General features: G+C 47.8%; 1 protein-coding gene and 2 long non-coding RNA genes across 4 annotated transcripts in view; 2 read left to right on the plus strand and 1 right to left on the minus strand.

Moving 5' to 3' along the window:
• The first annotated feature begins 858 nt into the window (after positions 1 to 858).
• Positions 859 to 9,123, plus strand: LOC135296478 (uncharacterized). 2 transcript variants are annotated; one of them, XR_010358575.1, is made up of 2 exons: positions 859 to 7,131; positions 7,566 to 9,123. It is a non-coding gene; the product is annotated as an uncharacterized LOC135296478 (long non-coding RNA). The 2 variants fall into 2 exon arrangements; XR_010358576.1 differs by having other exon boundaries at positions 8,210 to 9,123.
• Positions 9,124 to 14,806: 5,683 nt separating this feature from the next.
• On the minus strand, positions 14,807 to 16,725 carry LOC135296481 (uncharacterized). The gene is made up of 2 exons (XR_010358577.1): positions 16,663 to 16,725; positions 14,807 to 15,326 (listed from the first exon to the last, which is right to left on the minus strand). It is a non-coding gene; the product is annotated as an uncharacterized LOC135296481 (long non-coding RNA).
• A 166-nt stretch (positions 16,726 to 16,891) lies between these two features.
• FOXO3 (forkhead box O3) overlaps positions 16,892 to 25,210 on the plus strand; it is an 88,231-nt gene continuing 79,912 nt past the window's right edge. The window contains exon 1 of the mRNA XM_064412861.1: positions 16,892 to 18,867. Within this exon, the coding sequence (XP_064268931.1) occupies positions 18,277 to 18,867 (591 nt within the window). The 5' untranslated portion in view covers positions 16,892 to 18,276. The remainder of the gene's footprint in view (positions 18,868 to 25,210) is intronic.

Genomic DNA, 25,210 nt, shown 5'->3' on the forward strand with positions numbered 1-25,210 from the left:
GAATACTTTTGTACTTGGGTGCATCATCTGCCATCATCTGGCTCCACTGTGTTTTGGGATCTCTTCTCTTGCCTCAGGGGAGGAAAAATTTGTTCCTCACTCTTTCCTAGAGGAGTGTGCATGCAGTTGCATCATTCTCTTCAGCAGGCTGTTGTAGCAGTGCCAGGAAGGCAATTTCTCATCAACCACACTCATTGCTTCTGCGATTCAGCGGCACTTCCAGTCAAAACACATTCCCTCTTCTTCGCCCATCTTCCCCAGAATCTGCACATGCTGACCTCTCTGATGGTAAAACATTAGCAGGGTGGGCCTGTTAAACCCTAGACTGGCAAGGATTTGTGGGGATACCTGTTTTTAGGCTAACAGGAGTCATCCAGATAGCCCAGGTTCCCCACAGGACTCGCACCTGCTGGGGCTCTGGAAACACATCCACTCACTCTGCAATCTTCCCTGTGGGAAAAGGGAATGCCTGTCTGGGAATGCCTGTCTTAGGACACTGCTTTCGGCTTTCTCCTACCCTTGTTTGCAAAATCACAGAATCAGAATCATACAATAGCTTGGGATAGAAGGGACCTTAAAGTTCCCAAACCCCTGCCATGGGCAGGGACACCTTTCACTAGACCAAGTTGTTTAGAGCCCCACCCAACATGGCCTTGAGCACTTCCAGGGATGGGGCATCCGCAACTTCTCTGAGCAACCTGTTCCAGTCCCTGTTATCTTCCATTTTTTAAATCTGCTGGGGAAAACTCCCGCTGAAGCGGGAGCGCCGCGGGGTTGGGCTGAGGGCGGCCTGCAAGGCGGGCAGAGCCCACAAGATGGCGGGCGCGCTCCGCGGCCGGCGGCGGCGGCGCGGGGGGGGGGGGGGCGGCCTGGCAAGGAGCGGGTAAAAATACACCCCAGAGTGTGGAACGAAGAGTGTGAGAAATACACCAACAGGCTGAGAACGAAATCAGGCAAATATCCCGTACTAGCCTGGGCTGAGATCCCTTTGAGGAAGTTCCGTTTGGTATCTGTCTCAAAAGCAAGAGGATGATGCCGGCTACTTTCCGTGCTGGCCAGTGACGGGATGAGGAGCAATGGACATGAACCAAAGCCACAGTAAGTTCCACCTCAACATGGGGTTAAACTTCTTTATGTTACTGCAACAGGCTGCCCGTGGAGGTTGTGGAGAGTCCTTCTCTGGAGAGACTCGGAATCCACCTGGACGTGTCCCTGTGTCACCTGCTGTAGGTGACCCCGCTTTGGCAGAGGGTTCAGACTGGATGATCTCCAGAGGCACCTTCCAACCCAAAAATGTCTGTGAAGTACTGAAAAAAAAAGGCATCAAACACCCACATTCCCAGCATGAGATCCAGCCCTGTGTCCCATGTCAGGCAGGCTGGACACAAAAATGGGGAGCAGAGGGGTGGTGAGGGACTGCAGGGTGGCTGCTGGACGGGCAAGTGTGGGGCAGGTGGGCAGCAGAGCCTTCCACAGGACAGGGATGACCCAACCTTCACCATGATTTATGTTTTTAAACAGATGTATTTTTAATATACAACCAGTCAACTATAACTTGATTTTGGGAAGCAAGGGCTCCCGTGAAATTGGGGCTGCCTTATATCACAGAATAATCTAAGTTGGAAGGGACCCACAGAGATCATCGAGTCCAGCTCCTGGCCCTGCACAGGATCATCCCCAGGAGTCCCACCATGTGTCTGAGAGTACTGTCCAAACTTCCTGAACTCTCTTGGTGCTGTGACCCCTTTCATGTTGCTTAATCCTATCCCAGCCTTCTCCCCATGGCCAGATGCTGCCTTGCAGTGGTTCAAGGTGAATCCTCCCAGTCACAGCACCAGCAGGATCCTTTGATGCAGGGTACAGGGTATGTGTGCTCCTGAGCAAAGCTACAGGCAGGCCTCCAATAAACCTTTGGAAAGCTTCTGCATGGCTACCTTGTTACAGGGATCCACCTGGATCCCTGTCTCCAACTCATCATTTTTAGTATATATTTGGCAGTGTGTTGCCTGGGTGATGGAACACTTTCTCCACCCTGGAATGCAGAAGTTCTTGGTGGGGGTCATTGCTGCCCCTGCATGTGGGGACCTTTTGGCAAATGGAGCTGGAAGTGCCACCTGTTCCTGGGATTGAAGTAATTCTGGGATGCTTGTTGCACATACAGGTGGTCTTATGAGAAATGGTGTCTCACACAACTTCAGGGGCGGCTGTGTTGATGAGTTGTATCTCTGTATTTCAGTGAAGAAATCTCTCTATTGTGGTTGTCTTCTGCTGGTTCCTGTTCTCCGAAAATCACAATATCTGTAACAGACTTAAAGGATTTTGAACAAGCCTGAAACCCCAATGCTCTGAAATCTGGGGCACTTGTAGGATTTAGCTTATGCCAGGTTCCTCAAAAATACCCCCAGGACTAGGCCTTTATAAAAAAAGATGGCCCTTGCTTGGGTTTACTATGGTTAAGAGCTTCAATAAGCTCTCTTAGTCCTGTTCTTCCACCTCTTCATCATCAGTGTCTCTCCTCCTCCTCCTCCAAACTAGAAGGTACTAGAGGGGATGGGTCAACATTTCATGGGTTGTTGTTCACTTTTGGTTTTTAAAAATTATTTTGTTGTTTGTTTTTTATCATGAGAGCAGCTCTTGTCTGCTTGGTCTTCCCCATGTGATTTCCCCTTCCAGGCTCATACCTTTATTGATTGGTGCAAGCAGCTCCTTGTGCGTCAGGTTCTGTTCTTCTGAGGCACCAAACTTTCCCCTCATAAAGTGCAAGCACTCCATGTGGCACTCAGGGAGTCAGGCATTTCAATGCTCAGTGTTCTTGCATACTTAAGTACCTTTTAGGCGCTATTTCTTAATCTCAAGTGTTAAAAAATGCTAAATTCAAGTGGAAAATATAGACGAACTTGTTAAACATTGGTCCCTCTGTGGCTTGCCTAAAGGAAGAAATTATATTGACATTTTTTCAAGTCAAACTATTGCACAAACACACTGAAGGGAGGTACATAAGAAGAGACCTTTACTGGAACACTTTACCCCTATAGAGAATCTGCTGGAACAGAAATCTGATGATATGCAGAAAAATTACCTCAGTGTTCAAAATTATTGGTCCATGTAGAGTGAAGAAGAAACAAGGAAAAAAAACCAGCTCCAATCAAGCATGCTAGAGCATAACCCTCTCTGCAGAGCTCTTCTCATAAGAGTCCAAGCCCATGAAAGAACTGGCATCAATAGGTGCTGAAGCCTACTGAAGGCCTTTAATGTAGCAAGTCAATGAACTTTGATGGAGCTGGCTTTTCTGGAAAGTCAGCTGGATTGCCAGGGTAACCACATCACAAAAGGATGCAGGATGGAAGGATACAGACATTTGCTGAAAAGTTCTCTGGGCTTGACAAAATTAAATGAAACTGGGTGTCCTAGAAAACAGTTTTCACATTCATCGTGTCTCTTGGCTGGATTCCACAGCATTACAGAAACATTTCTACAAGAATTGATTAATTTTCACATTCTGGGCCCTGGAGAGCTTCCCATGCTGCTCAGAATAGGTAGGTTTTTTTGAGTACTGGCTTAGAGGTGAGATCTAAGCCAGCTGGGCAGGGCCTACATCCTTTAGTTACACATTACCATGCATATGACTGAGTCCTGGATCAACAAGCTGAAAGGAAAGAGAGTGAAAGGACTATCTGCTAATTTTATCCACATTTAGCAGCAGGATATGCATATAAAAGCAGATGAACTGTGGGGACAACAGTAAGCTAATCTGAGACAGACAGCAAAGGTAAATCTTTTCTCTGAGACAAAGAATAACCTTCATCTGGCCAATGACTAAACAAATGGATCCAAGCTACAGGGTAAGATTAAAAGCAACATTCATCCAGAATTTAAAGAAGTTTTACACTCATGAGTTCAGTTCAGACTAAAACATGGGTTCTTAAGGTCTAAAACAAAATGTTTCTTAAAGTCTGGGTGAGCTCCTGCCTGGCTCTGTTTGCAACTGCAGTCTTTGCAGAAAAGCCTACCAGTGGCTGCAGGACTTCACCACTTCCATCTCTCCAGCCAAACCCCTGTTCTTCTTACATCCTCTGTACTTTCCTGTGCTGGAGCTCTTTGCTCATGCAGATACTTCTGCTACTTTACAGAGGTATTGGGGCTTCAGGAAAACTGCTTGGGAAACTTCTTGTGTGTTCTCCGAAAAAAAGCCCAAATCTAAAACAAACAGGACCCTCCCTTGCCTCCCAACATTTCTTATTCTTCAAAGGGGTTTTTTTCCCCACATAAAAGTAAGTTCAGGACTCTCACTATTTGGAGATGTCAGTTCAAAACCCTGCTCTACCTCTAACTTCTGTGTTTAGAGACTCCATTAGCCAGGTTAATGGATTGTGGGTATTGCCAACAACTGCATGACAACTGCATGACAACTCCACCCCTTCATTCATAGAATCATAGACTGGTTTGGGTTGGAAGGGACCTTAAAGATCATCTAGTTCCTGTCCTCCTGCCAGGGGCCAGAACACCTTTCACTAGATCAGATTGCTTCAGGCTCCATCCTGACCTTGAACACTTCCAGGGATGGGGCATCCTCTTTGTTCCAGTGCTCATCCTTCTCTGTTCCAGTGTCTCACCACCCTCACAGTAAAGAATTTCTCCCTAACATCTAATCTACATCTATCCTCTTTAAGCTTAAAACTGATTCCCCTTGCCTTATCACTACGTGTAAAAAGCCTCTCTCCTTCATTTTTATAAGCCATTTTAAGTACTGGAAGTCTGCAATGAGGTCTTCCTGTAGCCTCCTCTTCTCCATCAAGAGAGGAGCATTCCCAGCTCCCTCAGCCTGTCTGGGCAGGAGAGGTGCTCCATCCCTCTGATCATCTTCATGGCCTCCTCTGGGCTCACTCTCACAGGTTCACACTTTTGCTGGGAACCCCAGAGCTGGATGCAGCACTCCAGGAGGGGACTCAGAGAGCAAAGGGGCAGAATCACCCCCCTTGACCTGCTGGCCACACCTCTTGATGCAGCCCAGGATGTGTTTGGCTTTCTGAGCTGCAGGCGTACACTGTTGGCTCCTGTCCAGCTTTTCATCCACGAGAACCCAAAGTCCTTCTCCACAGGGCTGATCTACACGAGTTCTTCTGCCAGTCTGTACTGTCTGGGGTGGCCCTGACGCAGCTGCAGCTCCTTGCACTTGTTGAACCTCAGGAGGTTCTCATGCACCCACTTCTCCGGTTTGTCCAGCCTCCTCTAGATGGCATCCCTTCCCTCTGTTGTGCCAACTGCATCGCTCAGCTTTATGCCATCTGCAAACTTGCTGAGGGTGCACTTGGTCCTACTGTCATGAGCAAAGATACTAAAGAGACAGAGCCTCGAGGGACACCGCTCGGCACCAGCCTCTACCTAGGCATAGAATCTTTGACCTCAGCTCTCTAGCTGCATCCATCCAGTCAATGCCTTATCTACCAAACAGTTCACCTTTCAAATCTGTGCCTCTCCAATTTGGAGATAGGGATGCTGTGTGGAAATCGCTTGCCTTGTTTCAGCTCTGACTTTGTACCTTGCCCTTTGGAACAAGGAAAAGTGAGCAACCTTGTCTTAGGGCTTGAGAGTATAAAATACTTGCATCACCCCTGGCAGATGGGCAATAAGCATGAAAGTACTGGGACCACAGAAAAGGCAACAGGAGATAAGAAATTCCTGATTTCCACCACCAACTGGTTTTCTGGAAAAGGAGCCTTGTTTTTAAAATTAGATTAGGGCACTTCTCAAGGTACAGACTGCAGGTATTTTGCGAAGATACCTTGGTGTGTTTCTGTCAATAGCTACAGCAGATACAAACTTGTACTTCTGGATGAAAGGTACTTCATTTAAAAGTTCCTAACAAGCTCTTGTCTACACAGCACATCACTGACATACCCATCCCGTGTAAATCTGTGCAAGAAAGACAGGGTTTATTTTGTCAAATTAGAGGTAGGAAGCACCCTCCAAGACATCCTGTACCACAGATTACCAGTGCAGGAAAATACACTGAGCCTGGTGGCAAAGGCAATACAAGGAAATGGATACTAGGGAAACTAGGAGGTGTGAAGAACAAGCAAGACCAAAGCTTATGAAGACGGAATTAAAAAAAAAAAATTAAAAAGGAAACTATCCCAGCTACCACTGAGCTGCTGAGATCACAAATTTTTACTCATGCTCTCCTAAAATGAAAGCTGCTGATGCCAATCTGTACAGAGAGCCTGTGGACTGGAGAAAGGTTGTTCTTCTGTTGGCAGCAAAGCAAACATTAGCAAAGCCCCAAGTAGGTGAAAGACTCAGTCCTTCCAGAAACAGAGGTCACAGGAGTGTGCCAGCGATGAGGCTGTCATTCTGATTCCTGCCTTCCACTTTCTGCTAAGTGCTGTTTTTCTCAGTCTCTGGGAGGTTAAGGACAGATGGGAGCCATTAGATCTTCACAGCTCCTTTGGGAGCTGTTAGTCAAGCCTGTCACACATCACAGTCCTTCAAACCTCACCTGTTTACCTTGCCTGAGCCTTGACTGCAGTGTCCCTCATGCTTTTAACTGTGGTTAGTGCACACCCTTCAGGAACAGGCCTGTCTTGGCTTGGGCACATCTGGAAAATGTTCCAACTACCCTGACAGCTTGTTATGGTGATTAACCACCTTCATTCCAATAAATTTGTGCCCAGTTTTTCACATGAATGTATCTGATTTCAGCTTGCTGAAACACATTCCCATAATTTACTAGATTAAAGAGCCTTTCAGTACCTGATATTTTTCTTCCAAGGAAGTTCCTTCACCATCATAATCAATTCTCTGCTCAGCCTTTTTTGATAAACTAAAGAGACAAAGTGCTTCATGTCTCCCATTGCAAAGCATTTTCTTCAGGCTCTGAATCATTTTGTGTGGCTCTAATGTTCCACAACCCATTTTTCAACATCAATTTATAACATGCAGGCCATCCCAGTGCTGGTCTCACAAATACAGTATGTGCTTATATCCATTTGCTTCTCCCTCAGGACTCTTAAAAAAAAAAAAATCTATTCAGAGTCTGAGGCAGATACAAGCCTGCTTCCTTCTGTCTGGCATTTGGAGCAACCAAAAAAGAGCCATCAGTCACCTCTGCTGCTGCTGCTGCCATCTCAGCAGGTAAAGGGAAAGCATGACAAGGCTGTCTTCCTTCTTCCCTGTGACATAATTCAATACTGGACAGCAAGGCTGCCCCTGTGCAGGGTTCTGCTCTGAGCACAGATCTCCCCAGGCACACCCAGACCACATCCATAGGGATAAAAGAGCCAGTGGGCACAGACCAGCTGTGTACAGGCTGTTAAACCCTCCTACCCATCCAAGGGTAGTGACTGCAGACTTTTTATGCCCATACCTGGGAATTGTTTGGGAAAATCCTAATATCCTGAGGCCAACACTGTGCCAGGAACCCAGCTGAGCTCCACTATCTGGAGTGCTCCCACTCCCCACCACTGCCACCTCCTTTATCAAGTGAGGTAAATGCCATCTTAACTCAGAATCAGTCTCCAAGGAGGGAGAAGGATGAAATGGCTCCCTCATTTTCTCCTTCCAAACAGGTGAGCAGCGTTTCTAAGACCAGGGAGGCAGCAACAGGCTGGGGCATCCAGCAGCTGCATCAAACCCCTCAATGCAACCTCGTGCATCTCAGCAGGGGAAGGGGCACAGGGCGAAAAGGCAAGAAGGAGAAAAAGGCAGTGAAGGCACTTTTGCATAAGCTCAGAGAGGAGAGCTTGTGTCTAGGGCTTGCATCACCATGCAGCTGGGATCAAACCCAGGCTGGCAACATCACCCAAGCTGATGCTTTAGCCCTGGGGGGCCCCTGACCTGCCTGTCCTGTACCAAACATCCAGTGGGCACCAGCACCCTGCAGCTTCCTCATCACAGGCGTGTCCTGCAGCTGCTTGGCAGAGCTGAAACAGCAGTCACCCAGGAATCCAAAGCCAACAAAGCTGGAGGCACTTCACACACATTACACATAGAAAAGGTGCCCAGGCTGTGCCTAAATAAAACTTTGTCTTCAGTTCCAGAGTTCTCAGATCAGGAGGCTGAGGAGAGTGATTTTGAGAAAATATAATCTCAACCCCAGTTCATCAGAAGGAAACAAAAATACCTGATGGCTAATATTTTATTAGGTTTTGATTAGAACAATAGGGACTTTCTTTTTTTGCTACAGATTTTTCCCCTTTCTTGTATCTCTCAGGGGCAGAAAATGCTGAATCACAAACCTGGAGTTAAAAAAAAAAAGGTATTTCATATGCAGAAGAAACGTATCTTACATAATTTCAGGCTTCCTGCTCAGCTCTCTGGTGCCACGTTCCTCATTTTCAGGCTGTTTTAAAGGTCAGCTTCACAGAACAAATCCTGACCTCAGACATGGGAAATATGCTGCCTCATCACTCCAGGATCTTTTCTCACATGATTAGTCTCAACATTCCTGCAAGTAGAACAGTCCCCATTGCCACTGCTGCAGACATTAAACAAACAAACAAACAGAAAAGAAAAGAAAAAGGCAAGGTATTTTTTTCTCTTCATTCTCAAAGTTAATGCTCACCAGCATCACAGCCTTATTTTACAGGCTGGGGGCTACTTCAGCACTGTAATGCTATTGCCATCTACAGACAAGCAATAGTCTTAACAAACACACATACAAGTTAAAATAGGAATATATGCCTAAACTGATAACTGTTTTTGAAAAAGCTTGACAGGACTTTAAAGAGGACTTTATTTAAGATTTTCCAATGGCTAAGATACAGGATCTGGGCAAAAGTCAATTGAAGACAGCAATAACTCCTCATGGTGTTTGTTTTAATATTGATGATGTATTCATTCAACTGGCTCCAATTTTTCTGAAGATTTTTATTTTGATACTATAATTTGAGCAGACAGAAGAGGTCACATTAAGGGGCTGATCCAGAAGACACATGCATACTCTGTTTATTTTGAACAAACAATCTGAACTTACTTGAAATTACTACTATCTATTACCAAAGAGTGATGGAAGGCACAGCCATGATGAACAAGCTCCAGTGCTACAGGAAAACTGAAGATTAATTTACTTGCTTAATAAAGCTGAAAATATAAGATTTCAAAATTAATAAAAAACCCAGTCAATTATTCTATTGGTTATAAATGACAAATATGTAGTGAAAAATATTTTGATTGAAGTATTAAAGTTACTGCAAACCCTTTTTAGTGTGCTTAGGCCTCTAAGAAGGAATATGGCTCTTATTCAGTAACGTGGTGGACTAGTTTTTGTCAGTATCTGTAGGAAATACAAAGCAAAACTGAAGCTCCCACTCACTGGGAGACTCTACAGATGACATTTAAAAGAAAGCATACCACCACAGCAAGATGAAAAATGGGGTTTCTGTTAAATTATAACTACCCAGACAGTTATACTGCTCTCAGGTTCATGATAAAAGCAGAAAGGTTGCCTCCCATGCCTGCCGAGTTCATTTCCAGGTGGCTCAGACCATGCATGGTTTACTTGTCAGACTTGGCCTCTTCTTGTTGATCCCTGCTGAACCAGTGAAAGGGAAATGCCCAGGCCCTGAGAGCAAAAATTGCCCCACAGCTTGTCATTCTGGGGGGAAAAAGAAGGAAAAAAAAAACCCCAAAAAAACAACAACAAAAAAAAACCAAACCAGCAAAGGCATCGGACCCATCTCAGTCCCTTGCCAGAGGAAAGGCATTGTAAGACTGAACCCTGAACAAGTCATATGAAAAGAACCAAAGCACAAAGTCCTCTAACGAAGTCAGAACAAAAACGTTTGGATAGGATTTCTGGAAGAAGGAGCCAGAGGTGTTTGTGAATAAGCACAAGAATAGGCACTTCCAGTGACCACAGAACTAAAAACAAAAGCACTTTTGTGCACTCCCAGATTACTTGCTCTTATTTTCTCTTACAGTCACATGCTTATGTAGGCCTGTACTGTTTGAAAACATGATTTATTAAGACGCTTTAAACTGCAACCAAGTATTGTACTATTAATACTTTTTTTTAACTTTCCTCTTCTTAATATAAATTTACATAATTTTAATCTCTTATGCAGCCAAATCCCTACTGAATCCTTTGAAAGTTTTTCTTGATATGTGCACTATATTTCCAAAGTGTTCCAGATTTATGGGCTTCCCCCCCCTTCCCCATCATTGTTTCATTGGTTTGGGGACAGCCCCTTCTTTTCAGCAGATTGAAACATCCAGTAATGTGAAACAGATCTGGTGACCCTATAGCATTAAATCATGCTTTGTGGTGCTTTATTCCTGCTCCAAGAGACTTTATGCATTAGTGAGTACATAAAATTGCACCAGAGACTGAATACATATTGAAAAGCAATAAATGATTCCATATGATCTTAATTTTTCAAAGCAGTGCACACTGTTTTAAAGCAATTGTGTTGAATTTTCCAATTAAAGGAAGTTTTTTAAATAGCCCTTCTAACCCACAGATATGGGAACACTCTCACTTTGGATATTCTCTCCAGCTGAGAGATTTGGGTACACCAACAATTTTCACAGTCAAATGGTGTCCTTGGTTAGCAAGCTAGCAAGGGTGCAATTAGCCACGGCTGTTAATTTCTTCCTTTTATTCAAAAAAGCTTGTGTCATCATTTCTGCGAAGACACAGGTCACAAAGGCTCTGTGAGCAAACTGAATAGCACACGTTCCTCTTGAAGCTTCACATACTTGAACATCTGTCAGACCTCAGCTAGAGTTCCTCTCCCAGTTTTCTCTGCTTACTTCCAAGGAAAAAAGTCCATTTTGGCTAAACAAGGTTTATCATACCTCTATCTATGTTTTAAACTAGATATGCCTATTATGAAGAGTAGCTGCTGTATTTAGAAGCAGCAAGCTCTTCAGCAGAGCATGTATTCAATTAAACAGGCTCACTGAAATGGCACCCCCCAAAAAGAATTTAAAAACCAACAAAACCAGGTCTCGCTCTTGTTGTCATTGCCTCTTCATAGGGTAAACTGGCAGTGAATTACTTCAGTTGAAGTTTTGGTTTGCTAAACTGAAGGAAATTATTTTGCAAGGCAGGCAAGGGTGTGTGCAAATGGAAGAATTCAACTTTTCAGATTCCAGGAAGATTTTTCAGGGCAGTTGCTATAACTGCACGCCCTGGGCATGTTTGAGTGACGTTCACATGAGCTGCAAGGAATGTAAAGTCTTTAATAGCAGAACAGTACCAGGGCAGAACCGAGGCATTAAAGTTCAGAACTGCCCTCCCAAAATCCCCTGCTCCTAATTAGATGCCTAATCCTGGAGGCAATAAAGTCCTATTTTTAGGTTGCCAGCATCTCAAGCTACAGGATATTCTGCCTCTCACATACACACAACCACCCCACGCTGGGCAGCTCTGTGCCTGTCTTCCCGCGGACCCAGCGCTGGAATTCGTGCCTCGGACACGTTTCCATGCAAGCCGAGACCCAGGGCCCCGGCTGCGCAGCCTGCTCGGAGCACATCCAACACACACCAACAGGCTCTGCCTTACAGCACGCTGCTGGCATGGCTTTTCCGAGAGGGGACAGCGGCTAGGAGGTGCCCGGCGCTATCCCATCGCTCCGAGGGCACACAGGCACTCGGGAAACACGAGCCCCTTCCCATTCCTGCGACTCGATGCAGCTGCTGAGTCAGCAGTTCCCAGTTCCTCCGAGGCAGGAGAGAGAACCAGCTGCAAATGCTTATAGGCGACTTCTCCGCCATGTGCTAAGCCGCGGACTGCTTTTGCTTAACACTGCACCGGCCCCTTTGAACCCTTCCTCAACTCCCCGGGGGAGATTTCCTTCCCCCCGTGTGCCTTCAGTGCCCCTCACAGCAGGAACACGAGGTCATTTTCTCCTCCTTCTGCCCGCGGGGGGTCAGATGCGTGGCTCTGACCTTCCCGAAGAGTGTTTTACCAGGGAGGCAGGCGAGCCTGACACGCACTCCATTTCCAGGCAGCCTGTTGAACCCGTATTGCTGCTTGGGGGAGAGGGTGGGGCTTCGGGATTCACGGGAGCAATCCAGGAGAGGCCATGACCCAGCAATAATAACAGTGCCATGGGGAAGGGAGGGGAGCAGCCTTGGATTTCAGTCCCCTTTTGAAAGTGTGCTCTATGTACTTTACATCAAACATCTGTCAGAGAAAGAAACACAAAGTCCTGGGAAGAGGACCAGGAGCCACATCTTCAGCTCCTGAACAAGTGCTCTGATCACTGGAAATACAGGATGACAGCATGAGGGAGGTGCTTAGACTTCTTCCTCCAGGGGCCACGTACGGGAGAAAATAATTAATTCTTTGGAGGAAGCGAAATAGGCCGTATTGGGCACCTGCTGTCAGAAGGAGAGGCCAGGCTGCGAGCCCGAGAAAAGGTGAATCCTCTCCCGCAGCCATTCAGGTCATTCTCGTCGCCTGATCCCCGATTAAATCCCCTGCTGCACAGGCGCGCCTTCTGCCTGCAGGGAGAGGGAAGCGGGGCTGTGAGAGGTCGTTGTTTTAGGGCTCTGCTGTGTAGGCACCGCCGCAACGAAGCGAGGACCGAGGCTGCATCTCCGCACAGCACCATGCGGACAGGACAGCCACCTCGGGGCCGCTTTTGTCCCGCGGAGACAGCCGACACTGACACTGTTCCTGAGGTGTGGCTTCCAGGTCTCCCTGTCGGTGCCCTGCCTCTGGGCATTTGGCACACGGGAATGGCACAGCTGGCTGCCAGACACGTCCCCACCCAGTCCCCTCCCGTCCCACCGCATCTGGAGGGCACCTGCAGCCTGGCACAACTTAGCTTTGAGACAAGGGGATCGGGGACAGCCGAGAGACGGCTTTGCTTGGTCCTCGGTGCAGCAGTAGCTTCTGGCTGAAGGCACTTTCCGTGCGGCACCTCCAGGAAGGGCTTTTCTGGCGGCGGGGCTCGGAGCGAGGCCGCGGAGCCCGCCCGGACCCCCGCCCCGCCCCGCCCCGCGCCGCATTTTACTCGATTGTTTATTATTTTCCGAGGGGCGGCGGCGGGGCGGGGGCGCCGGCCAATGGGAGGCGTCGCTGGCCTGACGGGCGACGGGCGGCGGCCAATGGGCGGCGAGGGCGGGCCCCGGCGGTCACGCGCGGCCCCGGAGCATGACATCATTCAGTTCGCACGGCGCAGCCTAGCTTGATGGGGGCGGGGCCGGGCCGGGGGCGGGCCGGGGGCGGGGCCGGGCCGGGGGCGGGGTCGGGCCGGGGGCGGGGTCGGGCCGGGGGCGGGGCCAGCGGGGCCGCTCCCCCTCCCCGCGCCGTGTGGGAGCAGGAAGGTGTTAAGTTATAATGATGGAGCAATTAAGCGATAAGTGGTATAATTAACCCACGTGGGGTAACCGAGACGGGCTTAAGTGGACACGGCTGCGTTGCACAACGGCGTTTGGTCACTCGGACCAGCCCAAGCTAAAGGAGAGAACTCTATCTTTACAAGTCAAAATTCTTTCATATAATCCAAGCTTAATAATAATAAAAAAGTGGATTTTTTTCTGTATCTCAGCAATTTTGACTGCACCCTAAAGGCATGAACTCATGTACCCCCAAGTATTTAAAAATTATGAAGCAAGCTTTTGAGCAATGTCAGCCTAAAGAGCAGGTTAAAATATGCAGTTAGATTTTGCTTTTTCCCCATCTCTTACCTTTCTTCCTGGCCCTCAAAGCATAATTGGGTCACATCCACGGCACATCAAGATTTGGGCTATTGGTTTGAAGTGGAAGCTGAGATGCTCCTTCAATGGGACATTAAGAAGGGGGATATCAGGGAAATACCACTATTGCAGGCCTCATAAATAATGCTGGGAGTCCAACTTAAAGCCAGCTTGAAGTGATCTTTAAATTGCTGTTCATCACTTCAGGGAAAATTTTATAGTTAGAAATCTGTGGCCATCTTTGGCAAACCCATCAAGTTTCCATGGCACAATTTGGACCCTTGTTCTGTCTCTGCCAGTCAGCCCATCTTTCCATAACAACTGCAAGACCCATTAGCCAGTTTTAGCCAAAAAGTTAAACTTTCGGGGCATGAATTTGGCTGGTGTATAAATGGCATTTCTTTCTGATCATCAGCATCCAGGTTGCTCTGAATCAGCCACAAAGCCTTGCCCAGTCTGTGTTTAAAGGACACAGTAGGGAGCTGTGGGAAGAACAAAAACACACTAAGGGAGCCACTCTCTCACGGTGTGAATGGGAGGGGTGCACAGGGTTATTGCAGGGGACAAACTGCTCAGAGACCAGGCTGCAGGTGCCTTGCAAAACAACCCATGATACGCTTGTTTGTGTGAGGTCCCCGTAGACAATGCAGCCGTTGTTTAACGTAAGTGCAATATAACATTCATTTATTGAGGGGCAGTACACTTCACAGGAGATGTCCACAGTGCTGTACTGACAAGAAATTCCAGGTCTCCCGCCCCCCATGCAACTTTATCTCCAACCCTGCTTCTGCAGTTAAGATATTTGTGTGAGAGGTGAAGGCAGAAATGTCACCTGCACTTCTCTAGCTGCCATGTGACTGTGACCCTGCCAGATCCATACAATCCAGAGACCGTGATAGGCACAGGTTCCCCACATCAGCTTGAGCAGCCATAGTAGATAAAAGGAGAGGCAGAGGAAGACACAGCCCTGCTCTAAAACACTCACAGTCTAAGTAGGCAAAGTAAGTGAGCTGGCTTTCAAATGGCCTGAGGGCTGGCCTAACTTTATTCCTGTTGAAGTCAGTGATAAAACTCCCATAAATGGAGCCTTTTGGAAAATCCCACCCTTGGGGCATGAAAGTACTTAAAGGAAGAGACTGAAACTTGTGGAGGCTTTAGATTCAATTTTGATCAGTTTTTGTATGTATTTCAGAGGGCCCAGCCATGGAACCACAATAAGCAGAGCTCCTGTGTCTTTCTGTTTTGCTCATACACTTTTCATAAGCAAAATGTGTAGGAAAAATTATACTGTGGTTTTAATTACGCCCCTGAACTGCATTATCATGGGCACACACGTGGTGCATGGAGCTGTGAAAAACTGGTACCATGACATGTGATAAAGGTCGTGCGACTGATATACCAGTGAAGTCTGAAGAGGACAGATAATCCTGCTCAACGCTCGCACTCAGGTGATCCAGTTTTATTTCTCAGTTCTGGCATGGGCTTCCTGTATGACCTCAGTACAGTCATGTAATTGTTCAGTGCCTCAGTCCATCATCTTTTTAATAGGGTTGCTACTTACTTATTTCCTTTCTCCCGCCCTCTTCTGCCTCACTTAGACTGCAATTCTGCCAGGGAGTGGAGCATTTCTTACCACGTGCAGGGCCTTCATCCAGTACAATGAGACCTAATAGCAGTGCCTGTAGAGTAATGCAATGCCAATTAAATAAATAAATGAAGATGATAATATCATTTAGGGCTAGATTTGCTGCTTGCAACCCAGCCCAAGGTCAAAGTGTTATGCTTCCCTGGAACCTCAGGATGCGCTCCACGTGGAGGTTTCTGCAGTGATCAAAACCAGCCCCAAGCAGTAGCTGGTTTTGGGAAAGGGCTGAGCACCAGTCACAGTTTTGCAGGCGGCCTTCTATGGCTAACTGCTGAAAGCCACAAGGAAAGCCTCCTTGGAGGTGTGGTGTTGGACTAAGTGTCTTCTCACCGTGCCTTTTTGTCTGAACTTGGTGGCTGGCTCTGCAATGCCACTGTGGTTTTCCTCCCTACTAATTGCTAAATCGTATACATGAATGCCAGTGTCACAATTGCAGAGTGGCTGGTGTCTTTTTGAGCTGTCTTGCATTCCTGTAGGGACCAAGTTACAACAAAAGCCATGGCAAGGCACTCAACATTGTGACCCAAAATGGAGTTGCAGTGAAAATGATTTCCATCACTTGAACCTGCATTCATTCTGATTAATTCAGTGTCTCCTGGTATATTTAGATAACCAGGGGTTAATTGTATGCATGCTGAAATGCTGTCCCTTGTAATAGAATCACACTAAATTATTCCTAACTTCAGTGGCGTTTGAATTCAAAACCTAACTAGACCCTTAGGGCCTTAGGCCCTACTTAGCAGCAGCATAAGTCATGTAGGATCAGGCCTTGATGTTTTCTAATAAAACTGAATTTTTTTCAAATCTCTCTACTTGTCTATAATGCAATACATCCAATACATCAGGAATAGTTTAATTTATCTGCTAATTATATCCAGCAAAGCTTCAGAAGCACGCTGCTTCTCAGTCCATGCTATTGTCTGTATCTTGTCTCAGAGCCGGTGCTACTGTTGGACTAAACCTAGTCCATGGTCTAGGTCGGTATCAAGCCAGGTGAGAACGGATACATAGAAGTTGCCATGTGAAGTATTTATAACTACATCCATATTAATAGTTTTTATGTTCTTTGGTTTTGTGGGTCACCCCTTTATTCAACCCATAATTATCAACTTCTTCAAGTGAGCTACTTTGGAGAGCTTTCTGCTGGGGCATGGCCTTCAAGGAGGTACAGTGGGACTGTATTCACGTGTGGACATGTCTGAACATGTTCCTGGCATCACCCACAGGCAGAGTCAAAGTTTTCAAAGAATTACTAAATTAAACTCTATATTTTAAAGTTTACCAGAATAGCTCGTCCACCACTAATTTATGACCAATGAAAACAAGTTCAGAAAAGAAACAGGGCTAATACAATCCTTGGAAAGATTTACCGGGTACTTGGAGAGGCTTGAGCGCTTTCCGCGCCGGCCGGACAGGGCTCTGGAGCCGCAGGGAAGCGCTGCCCTCGCCAGGTGCCGGCAGCTCCTCCAGCCCGCCCAGCTCCGGCTCCAACTCCAGCTCCAGCTCCCCCCATCCCGGCGCTCCCGCCCCGTTGGGGCGGCTCCTGCGCGGCACCGCCCGCCCTCCGCCCGCCCGTGGGCGGGCCGTGCCGAGCCGTGCGGTTTGGTTGAGTCTCCCTGCGTGTGTCTATAACTTTGTGTTGCTGCCGGTGGTTGTTAGGAGGAGGGATGTGGAAGTCGGCGGCGAGCAGGGTGACAGGCTGCTCGGGCGGGCTGCGGCGGCGGACGGGCTGGGCGCGGGCGGATCGCTTGCCTCTCGCCGGCTGCTCGCAGGGGGAGCGGGCGCTCTGCCGTTTTCCCATCCTTCGCCTTTAAAGGGAAGGCTCTCTGGAGCTGAAGGCGCAGGAGCAGCAGGAACCATGCAGCAGCGCTGCTTCTTCCTCCCGTGAATTCGGATCTCGATTGCTGCCGGTTGTGGAGGTGGCTCTCGATCCAGCACCCCCCCGCCGCCTCCCGCCCCTCCCGGTGTGGCTTTCCCTGCCTCGTCTGCCTGCGCTTTTTAAATGACTTAAGTGAAGGGGGGAAAAACTGTCAAGATGGCAGCAGCAGGAGCAAGGAGGTTATGAATGTGGTGTTGATGCTGGAACAAAACCTATTCTCTTTGGCAGCCCTAGGGAGGGCTTAAAGCTACTGGACCTGTTGGAAGACTGGCGATTTGATTTGTTCCCGTTGTGTTTGCTTTTTTTTCCCTGCAAGAAGGAGGATTTATCACTATTTTTTTTTTAACCGACCAGCCCCCGGGGTGGCCTTCTCCTGCCCCCTGGTCCGTCAGCTGTGAGATTTTGGGGGGTTGCTTGCGCGTGGCTTGGGGCACCGCAAAGTGACAGGTTTACGCTAGTGTGCAGTTGGATGTATGCTAAGACTTCGGCTCCCTTTAGGGCGTTTTGAAGAAGGAAAAAGTCTTCGGCGTAACCCAAAGGACCGCTCTCCCTGCCCTCCTGCCGACGGAGGGCGCGAAGGACCACCCCCCCAAAAGGCAAGCTATCTGCGGAAGCGGCGAGGAGCGAGCTCGGAGGCGCCGGGGGCGTGAGGGGGTCGTCTCCCGGCTGGATACAGCGCGGTTCCCGCTGGAGCTACTTCTGCATCCGCATGGAGTGAAACATAAACAAACGCACACACGCACCGCGGGAGCGGCCGCCGCTCCGCCGGCGCGGAGGGCAGCGCCGCGGGCACCTCCGGCACCGCCCGGCCCGTGCTGCCGCCCTGCGCGGCCGCTCCGGCTCCTAATCTGATTTTTTTTTTTTCCCCTCCCTCCCCTTCTCCCCCCGCCTCCCAGCTCCGGCGTGCGCATCGCCCGCGGGGAGCGGAGCTCGGGGCGCAGCGGAGAGCCGGCCAGCCCTTAGCGGAGCGCGGCATGCCCGCCCGGCAGCCCCCCGCCTGCTAGGCTCCCGTCGGCACCGAGGAGGCGGCGGAGGAGGAGCGGGGTCGGCGGCCGCCCGCCCGCCCCGTCGCAGCGCCCCGCAGCCGCCCGCGGGGGAGGCCAAGATGGCAGAGGCGTCGCCCCCCGCCCCGCTCTCGCCCCTGGACGTGGAGCTGGACCCCGAGTTCGAGCCGCAGAGCCGCCCCCGCTCCTGCACCTGGCCCCTGCAGAGGCCCGAGCTGCAGGCCAGCCCAGCCAAGCCCGCCGGCGAGTCGACCGCCGACGCCGCCTCCATGATCCCCGAGGAGGAGGACGACGAGGAGGAGGGGGCCGGCTCGGCCATGACCGTCGGCAGCGCGGCCCCTGCGGGCGGAGAAGCGGCGGCGGCGGCGACCACCGCCGTGCCGGAGGAGGCGGCGCGGCTGCTGGCCCCGCTGCCCGGCGGCGGCCCGGAGGGGCCGAGCCTCTCGCCGGGGGGAGCGGCGGCGGCGGCGGCAGGCGGCGGGGGGCTGAGCGGGGGCCCGGCGGCGGCGCCGAGGAAGTGCTCGTCGCGGCGCAACGCGTGGGGCAACCTCTCCTACGCCGACCTCATCACCCGCGCCATCGAGAGCTCCCCGGAGAAGCGCCTCACTCTCTCCCAGATCTACGACTGGATGGTCCGCTGCGTGCCCTACTTCAAGGACAAGGGCGACAGCAACAGCTCGGCCGGCTGGAAGGTGAGGCGGGATCCCGGGGCCGCGGCGCTCCCGCCGCGCCGCCCCGACGGGCGGGCTGCCCGCGGAGGATGCGGCCGCGGAGCGGGGTGCGGGCGGCTCGCCCCGACAGCTGCCCGCCGGGCGCTGGTGCTGGTCCTGGTGATGGTGGTCGCCCTGTCGGCTTTGCTTTTTTTTAAAGAGAGGGATTAAGGAAAGTTTTGTGTCTTTCCTGTTGCTGTGTACGGTCGGTGAGGGCTATTGACTCTGGGGGCAGAGTACACGCTGGAGCGGAGTTGGCTTTTGTGATGCACCAGCATATAAGCAGGGAAAGAGAGAGGGAGGGAGAGAAAGCAAAAAGAAGAATATTTATAAGGTGTGTGGGTTTTGTTTTGCCTTTTTTTTTTTTAAAGTTATGGTAACACCAGAGGTAACTCATGTTGGAAACGAGCAGAATTGCTTTCATGTATGGTCAGTCTGCGTCTCAAAGCTCAAATACAGAATGGCTTTATTATTTTTGTCAAGGAAACCCCCAGTTTTTTGCTCATGTGTTCCTCAAAGGCAGTAGAGGGAAATTAGGGTTTTGACATTTCTTCATAAAGTTAATCAAAGCATGGAGTTACTGGCTGTTCAGCCCCTGGAATGCTTGGTTTGTGATTCCTGCGTTTCCAGTGTATGAGAGCACCGTCTACTGATAGCCCAGCATTTTCTGTCCAGCACTGCGACAGTGAGCAGCTAAGAGTACTACCGTTTTAATAAGTCAGGGGGGAAAAAAAAATCTGGTTTTGTGGCTTGTTTACTCAGCGCGTGCAAAAGCACGTTGCAGGCAGGCAGGGTTTTACCCTCGAGAAAGAGTCTTATAAGGCCTACCAGGAGCCAGAACTGCACGGAAAGCACATTTGAAGTGATTTCCAGAACTGCTTTTTTTTTTTTTTTTTTCTTCTCTTTTCCCTGTTCATCTGTCAGCGTCTGTTGGACGCCAGAATGTCACGTACTTGCAGCTGTACAGAAATGCAGGTGCTGCCTGACGCCGACGCTGTTTGCAGAAGGAAATCCCGGCAAGGTTCAGTTGCTGCTGGGGGCCGATACTAGCGGCATCTGACACTGAGTTTCTGTATGGATGGCTGAAGGTGAATTTGCCAGCAAGTTCAATGCTTTTACAGAGAAATTAAATTTTCTCTTTGAATCTACCTAGGTTTGGACCAGGTGATAACTTTCAGTATACAGATTGGTCAGAAATACTGTATAGATGAAACATTTCTGGCAGTTTCTGTGCTAGCAGCCCTGTCTTGTATTTTGGTGCCTGAGCAGGACTTGCTGCTGGGAATTGAAGTGCGGCTGTATGATTTTTACCTTCCAAATGAAACAGGAGAGGAAGCATTTAGTTGACAGACTTGTCTCAGGCTGGGGAAAATACAAACACAAAGTTTATCTCTGGCGTAGCTAGTTGAAGACAAGGCTTTTAAAACCACACATTCTTTTTACAACATTTGTGTCTGTATTAGGTGTTGAATTTTGATCAGACTTTACAAGTGTGACGCAGAGTGTGATAAAGGGTTACATCTTCCAGTGACAGCCTGTGCCTTCGTGAGTTGTTTGGTTTCACACAGAAGCAGTGGCTTTAGATGTCAGCTGTTATGACAAATCCAGCATTTTTATCTGGTACTTCGAATTTTCAGTAAATTCTCAGTATCTGATTCAAACAAAGATTTACCTAACAATGGGGCTGACACTGTTTTGAATTTGGTGGCAAAACTCCTTTTCACTTTTGCAGAAGCAGAATCTGGGCCATAATATGAAGTGCTTACATTGATTAGTATCCTTAATACCGTCACCGTTTTTCTGACAATTTATACTGTTAATTTGATATTGATTCCTTTGCTGAGCAGCATTAACTGGTGCTTGGAGCTAATTAAAATGTTAAAAACTTGGATCCCTTGAGATTCTTCTGTTTTAATTTAGTTCAGAAGTTTCTCACAAGCCTTTAGGATGACCTTTCTCAGGAGATGCAGGCACACTGGTAGCAGCAAATTCTGCCTCTAATGATTGTGAGCGCTCTCTGAAGTTCGGGTAAGGCGTTCGGCCGTGTTAACGGTGGGTGCAGTTGTGTATGGATGTAGGGGCATACTGGAAGGAGCAGAGGGGAGCTAATAATCTGCCAGGCATCTAAAACTGGAAAATATAATTCCTTAGCAAGGCTAGGATTTCTTTTTCAAGTGCGTGTATATTCAGAAGATGACTACTTCAGTTTCTTGGCTGAAGAGTAGCTTAGTTTGTGCAGAGGCAACACTCTTACACGGGGACTCCATCTTAGTCTCCTGATGTTAAAACACATTATATCTTAATTGTCATCTTTGTTTCCTTCACAGGTAATGAATACAACTCTTCAGGAACTAATGTCAGCTTTTCACATTAGACTTCTTCAGATTGCTAGTTACACCGAGACTTTAAATGAACAGAAGATACTTCTGTGTTAGAAGGCTTTCATCATAATTTAGAATATTTTTACACAGCTAAATTAATTGTTGAGGGCAGTAAACCCATTTAACAATGTTCTGCTCTGCCACTGAGTGAGAAAATTGTTATTTTAAACAAAGGGAAAAAGATACCTTGGTTTTATTACCTTATGTATTATTATATATGAAATATTAATATGGTTTCCAGTGAGATGTGCCGAACACCATAATCCGTAAACATAGCCAGGATTATTCTCCTCAAACAATTATTTTAAGAGCTATAAATTAAAGTTACAACTATCACTTTTTTTTTTTTTCCCCTGCCTAGGGCATTAAAGCAGAAGTGAATATTTCAGATGTGGTTAGCAAGGCATATATTACGTTTCCGGTAATTCGGATAAGGTTTGCCCAATACACCCCCCAACAATCTCCTTTGCTTCCCCCACCCCCTGGCCCTGGTGGGACATTGGCTAACCTAATAGTGCCTGGAGCTGACTAGGGCAGCAGTGTACAGTGCAGTGCTGCAGAGGTGCCACGCTCCAGACACTCCTGTGTGCCACGGGCTGCCCCGGTTGGTGCAATCCCATACACTTCCAAACCACTGGAGAGCTTTTCCATGCATGTTCCGGTATTGGCTTCTGTCTTGAATACTTAGGAAAGGTCGGTATTATGTTCGTCATCACCGGAGGGGGGAACAGATCCGAGGGTGAGCTGGTTTCGCCCTTGTGAAATTCACTGTGCCAGGCAACTGTTCCAGGTACTTCCACAGAGCTCCGTGATGACTAGATCTTTCCTCATTCAGGTATCTGTTACCCAATCGAAGTCCTGCAGTCACAAAACTACTGTGCTGACTTAAAAACCAAGTTTTATCTCGCAGGTATTTAAGGTGAAGCACTCACTTCCCTCAATAATCTTGAAATAGGAAACTGGAAAACCTTTTGATTCGTGTATGTAGTAGAGGTGCCCAGTTTCGCTACAGCTTAAGTAATTCCATACCTCTTCCCACAATGTTATTTTGTAATTTCTTGCAGCACTATCTTGTGAAACAGTCTTTTCTACATGGAAAGTACACTAGGGGGACTATTTTCCTCTTTGTTAAGTGATATGGCAAGACTATGAATCTCGTCCTTTATACAGAGATACCAGCAAATCCCAAATTTAAATATAGCTGATTTGCTTTGAATTGTTTTTCATATCAGAAGCCTATTCTGTTTTCCACCTGTTGTATTCATCTTCCTCATAGAAGATAAACACTAGCTGCTGGGGTATTTACTTTGATGGGGAGGTTTTTGTAAACTTTGTACATTTCTTAGCACGTCTCATTGGCCAGTATGTACCAAAGGGCTGCAGTCCCTTCAGTGTAGCAAATGCATGAGTTTCTTCTCTAATTACTGAGACTTGAAAAGGCTTGAGAAATTTGCCAGTGATGTAGACAGATGTCTAAATCTGTTAGCCAGATGCTGATAACGCAAGATGTGTCGGACTCTTTTTATCATCTTCTTGCAAAGATGTGAGGAGGAAGTAACACTACTCTCTTTCTTCTTACTTCTCCTTCCTCGGATTGACACACAATGTCTTTATCAGGAGTGGCAACGTAGAACTGGAGTCTGTGTCAGTTTCTTTTTTTTCCACTATTGACCTATAAACTTATTTTCTTTTTTATTTCTTTAAAGGTTCTGTTTCCCAATTAACTGCTAGTAGGAATATTTTTTCAGCCTTCTATTATATTTTTTATAATATATTTTTGTGTTGCCTTATTCATCTCTGCAGAAGGGTTCGAGTTACAAGCTGCAGCCTGATTATTTTAAGTTTTGACCTACCAAGGAGAGCATGGATTTAAGCACGTGAATGGATCCTTGGGACTTCACTGGGATTACTTGTGTGCTTAAACTTGCTGCTTAAGCATCTTACCTGATCAAAGCCTTACTATGTTGTGCTTTAACAAAATACTCAGAAACATTTGTAAGTGACTTTTGTGCTGAGCAGTGTAAAGAGATGCGTGGTTCCAGTGGTTGAAACCACTAGATAACAAATGTCTTGCATCAAAGAGGAGTATACTGGAGTAGCACAATAACAAATGACTTTTTAAACTTTCCAGTAGAAACCATGTGCAGATATTAGCACATATTGTTATTTCATATCTGTAATGTACATTAGAGATCTCACTTTTCCCCAGCTCATGCAGGCAGGTGACAGCTGTTAGAGCAGAGACAGACCAAGTAAGTAGCTCTCTCAGAATCACTCAGATTGTTGGGTCCCCAGTATGACAGTGAGGAGCACCTCTGCTGAAGGACTTGTTAAATGCAGACATAAACACATCACCTTGGTGAATGTCTTCAGCTGGTAAGAATCACAGGCTCTGCTAAACTCAACTTTTGATGTGAATGGGAAACTTCCAATCAATGGTGATATGGTATTGCTGGATAGTTATCACTGCCAGGTAGACCTGTATGATAAAAGCTGTAATCAATGTCCCTCCATTGTTCAGAGTGAGAAGGTTACCTAAAACAGTCATGCAGCTATTGTCATTGCCTATAATAGATTTATTAGTGTCAATATTTGTACATATTTAAAATTTGAGCATATTTAAAATAAGAAGCTTGAGAGTCAGAGGTTGGCTTCTACTCTTACCTGTGTGTTTGAAAGTACACAGTTAATGCCAGTGAAAATTAAATCACCTTAGTGGCAGCTATATCTGATGTATTGTACTGGCTTGAACAAACACTGCTTGAGACTGTGAGGCTGGGAAGGAGAAATGTCCTGGCAGTTCTGCCCTGGGACATCCTGCCTCTGCTTGGTGTTGTCCTGGTGAAGTGAGCAGTGTTTTACACTCGAGGCCATTTTGTATTCGGGTCATTTTGGTGGTGCTACACTACTTTGCTGTAATCCTGGGAGATTAGGGGAGGCTGGGCACGTGCTGGTGCATTTAGAAAGGCGAGTGATTAGGGTTAGCTGTGTGGTTTTGTGAAAGCTCTTTGTGCTGATGTGGACAAAGTAGCAGCCTGGAGTGGAAGGTGGGCAGCTCCGGGGCAGCCCCCCTGCACCCTCCTGCAGCGGCTGGGTGGGTTTCTGCCAGCTCGCCTGGAGTGGACGGGATGAACAGCTGTGAAACCACCCCGGAAAACTGCGGTGGGTGTGCTGGTTTCAAAGGGAGCCGAGAGGATTGCCTTGGAGATAGGGAAAACTGAGGATAAGCAGCCAAAGCATTTCTCTAGGTGGCAGCCTCCTAACGGTGCCCTGCTAGATTTTGGCAGCCAGCTATTTTGCGTGGAAGTATGGAAAATCTTTTGTGAGGATTGTTTCTTATTTGCAATGCAATTAAAGTCAGTCTTCGTGTAGTGGCGAATTGCCAAAGGAGAAACTGAAAGTGTTTCCTAATGCAAGTTGCTACTTAGACTAAAGTCTCAGCATGTTCTTACTTCTCTCCCACTTTTTAAGAAAGCCTTACTACTTTGTCTGTCACAGAAAATGTGCCCAAGGGCAGCGTTACAAAATGGCAATATTAGTTTGCATTGGAGGCAAGGGGCCCTCCTCGTTTGGAGGTACTGTGTCTGGAGAAGGGCAAGCTCCGAACATCCATTCGTTCCCCTTGCCATGGAAAACTGCGGTTCTCAAATTGGCTCTGGAAAGGGGCACAGCTTGGCCAGGCCCTGGAACAGAAGGTGCGTCCAGGTCCTGCACATAGTGACAATCCCGATAGAGGCCTGGCCGATAGCAGCACTCAGGGAGCTGCAGGGTTTTTTTGATGTGGCTTTTCTTGGGACTGACAATATGTGCATAGCACAGCGGTTCAGGAGCAAAATGAAGTGTTCGAGTAATGTGCATAGTCACGCAGTTTTCTGTACTGCTGGCTCAGCACACCATGAGTTAAGTGAAGATTATGCTTAACCTTTTATTTGCTCTTCTTTTTG

This window comes from Passer domesticus, chromosome 3 (genome assembly GCF_036417665.1).
Source record: "Passer domesticus isolate bPasDom1 chromosome 3, bPasDom1.hap1, whole genome shotgun sequence".
Classification (NCBI taxonomy): domain Eukaryota; kingdom Metazoa; phylum Chordata; class Aves; order Passeriformes; family Passeridae; genus Passer; species Passer domesticus.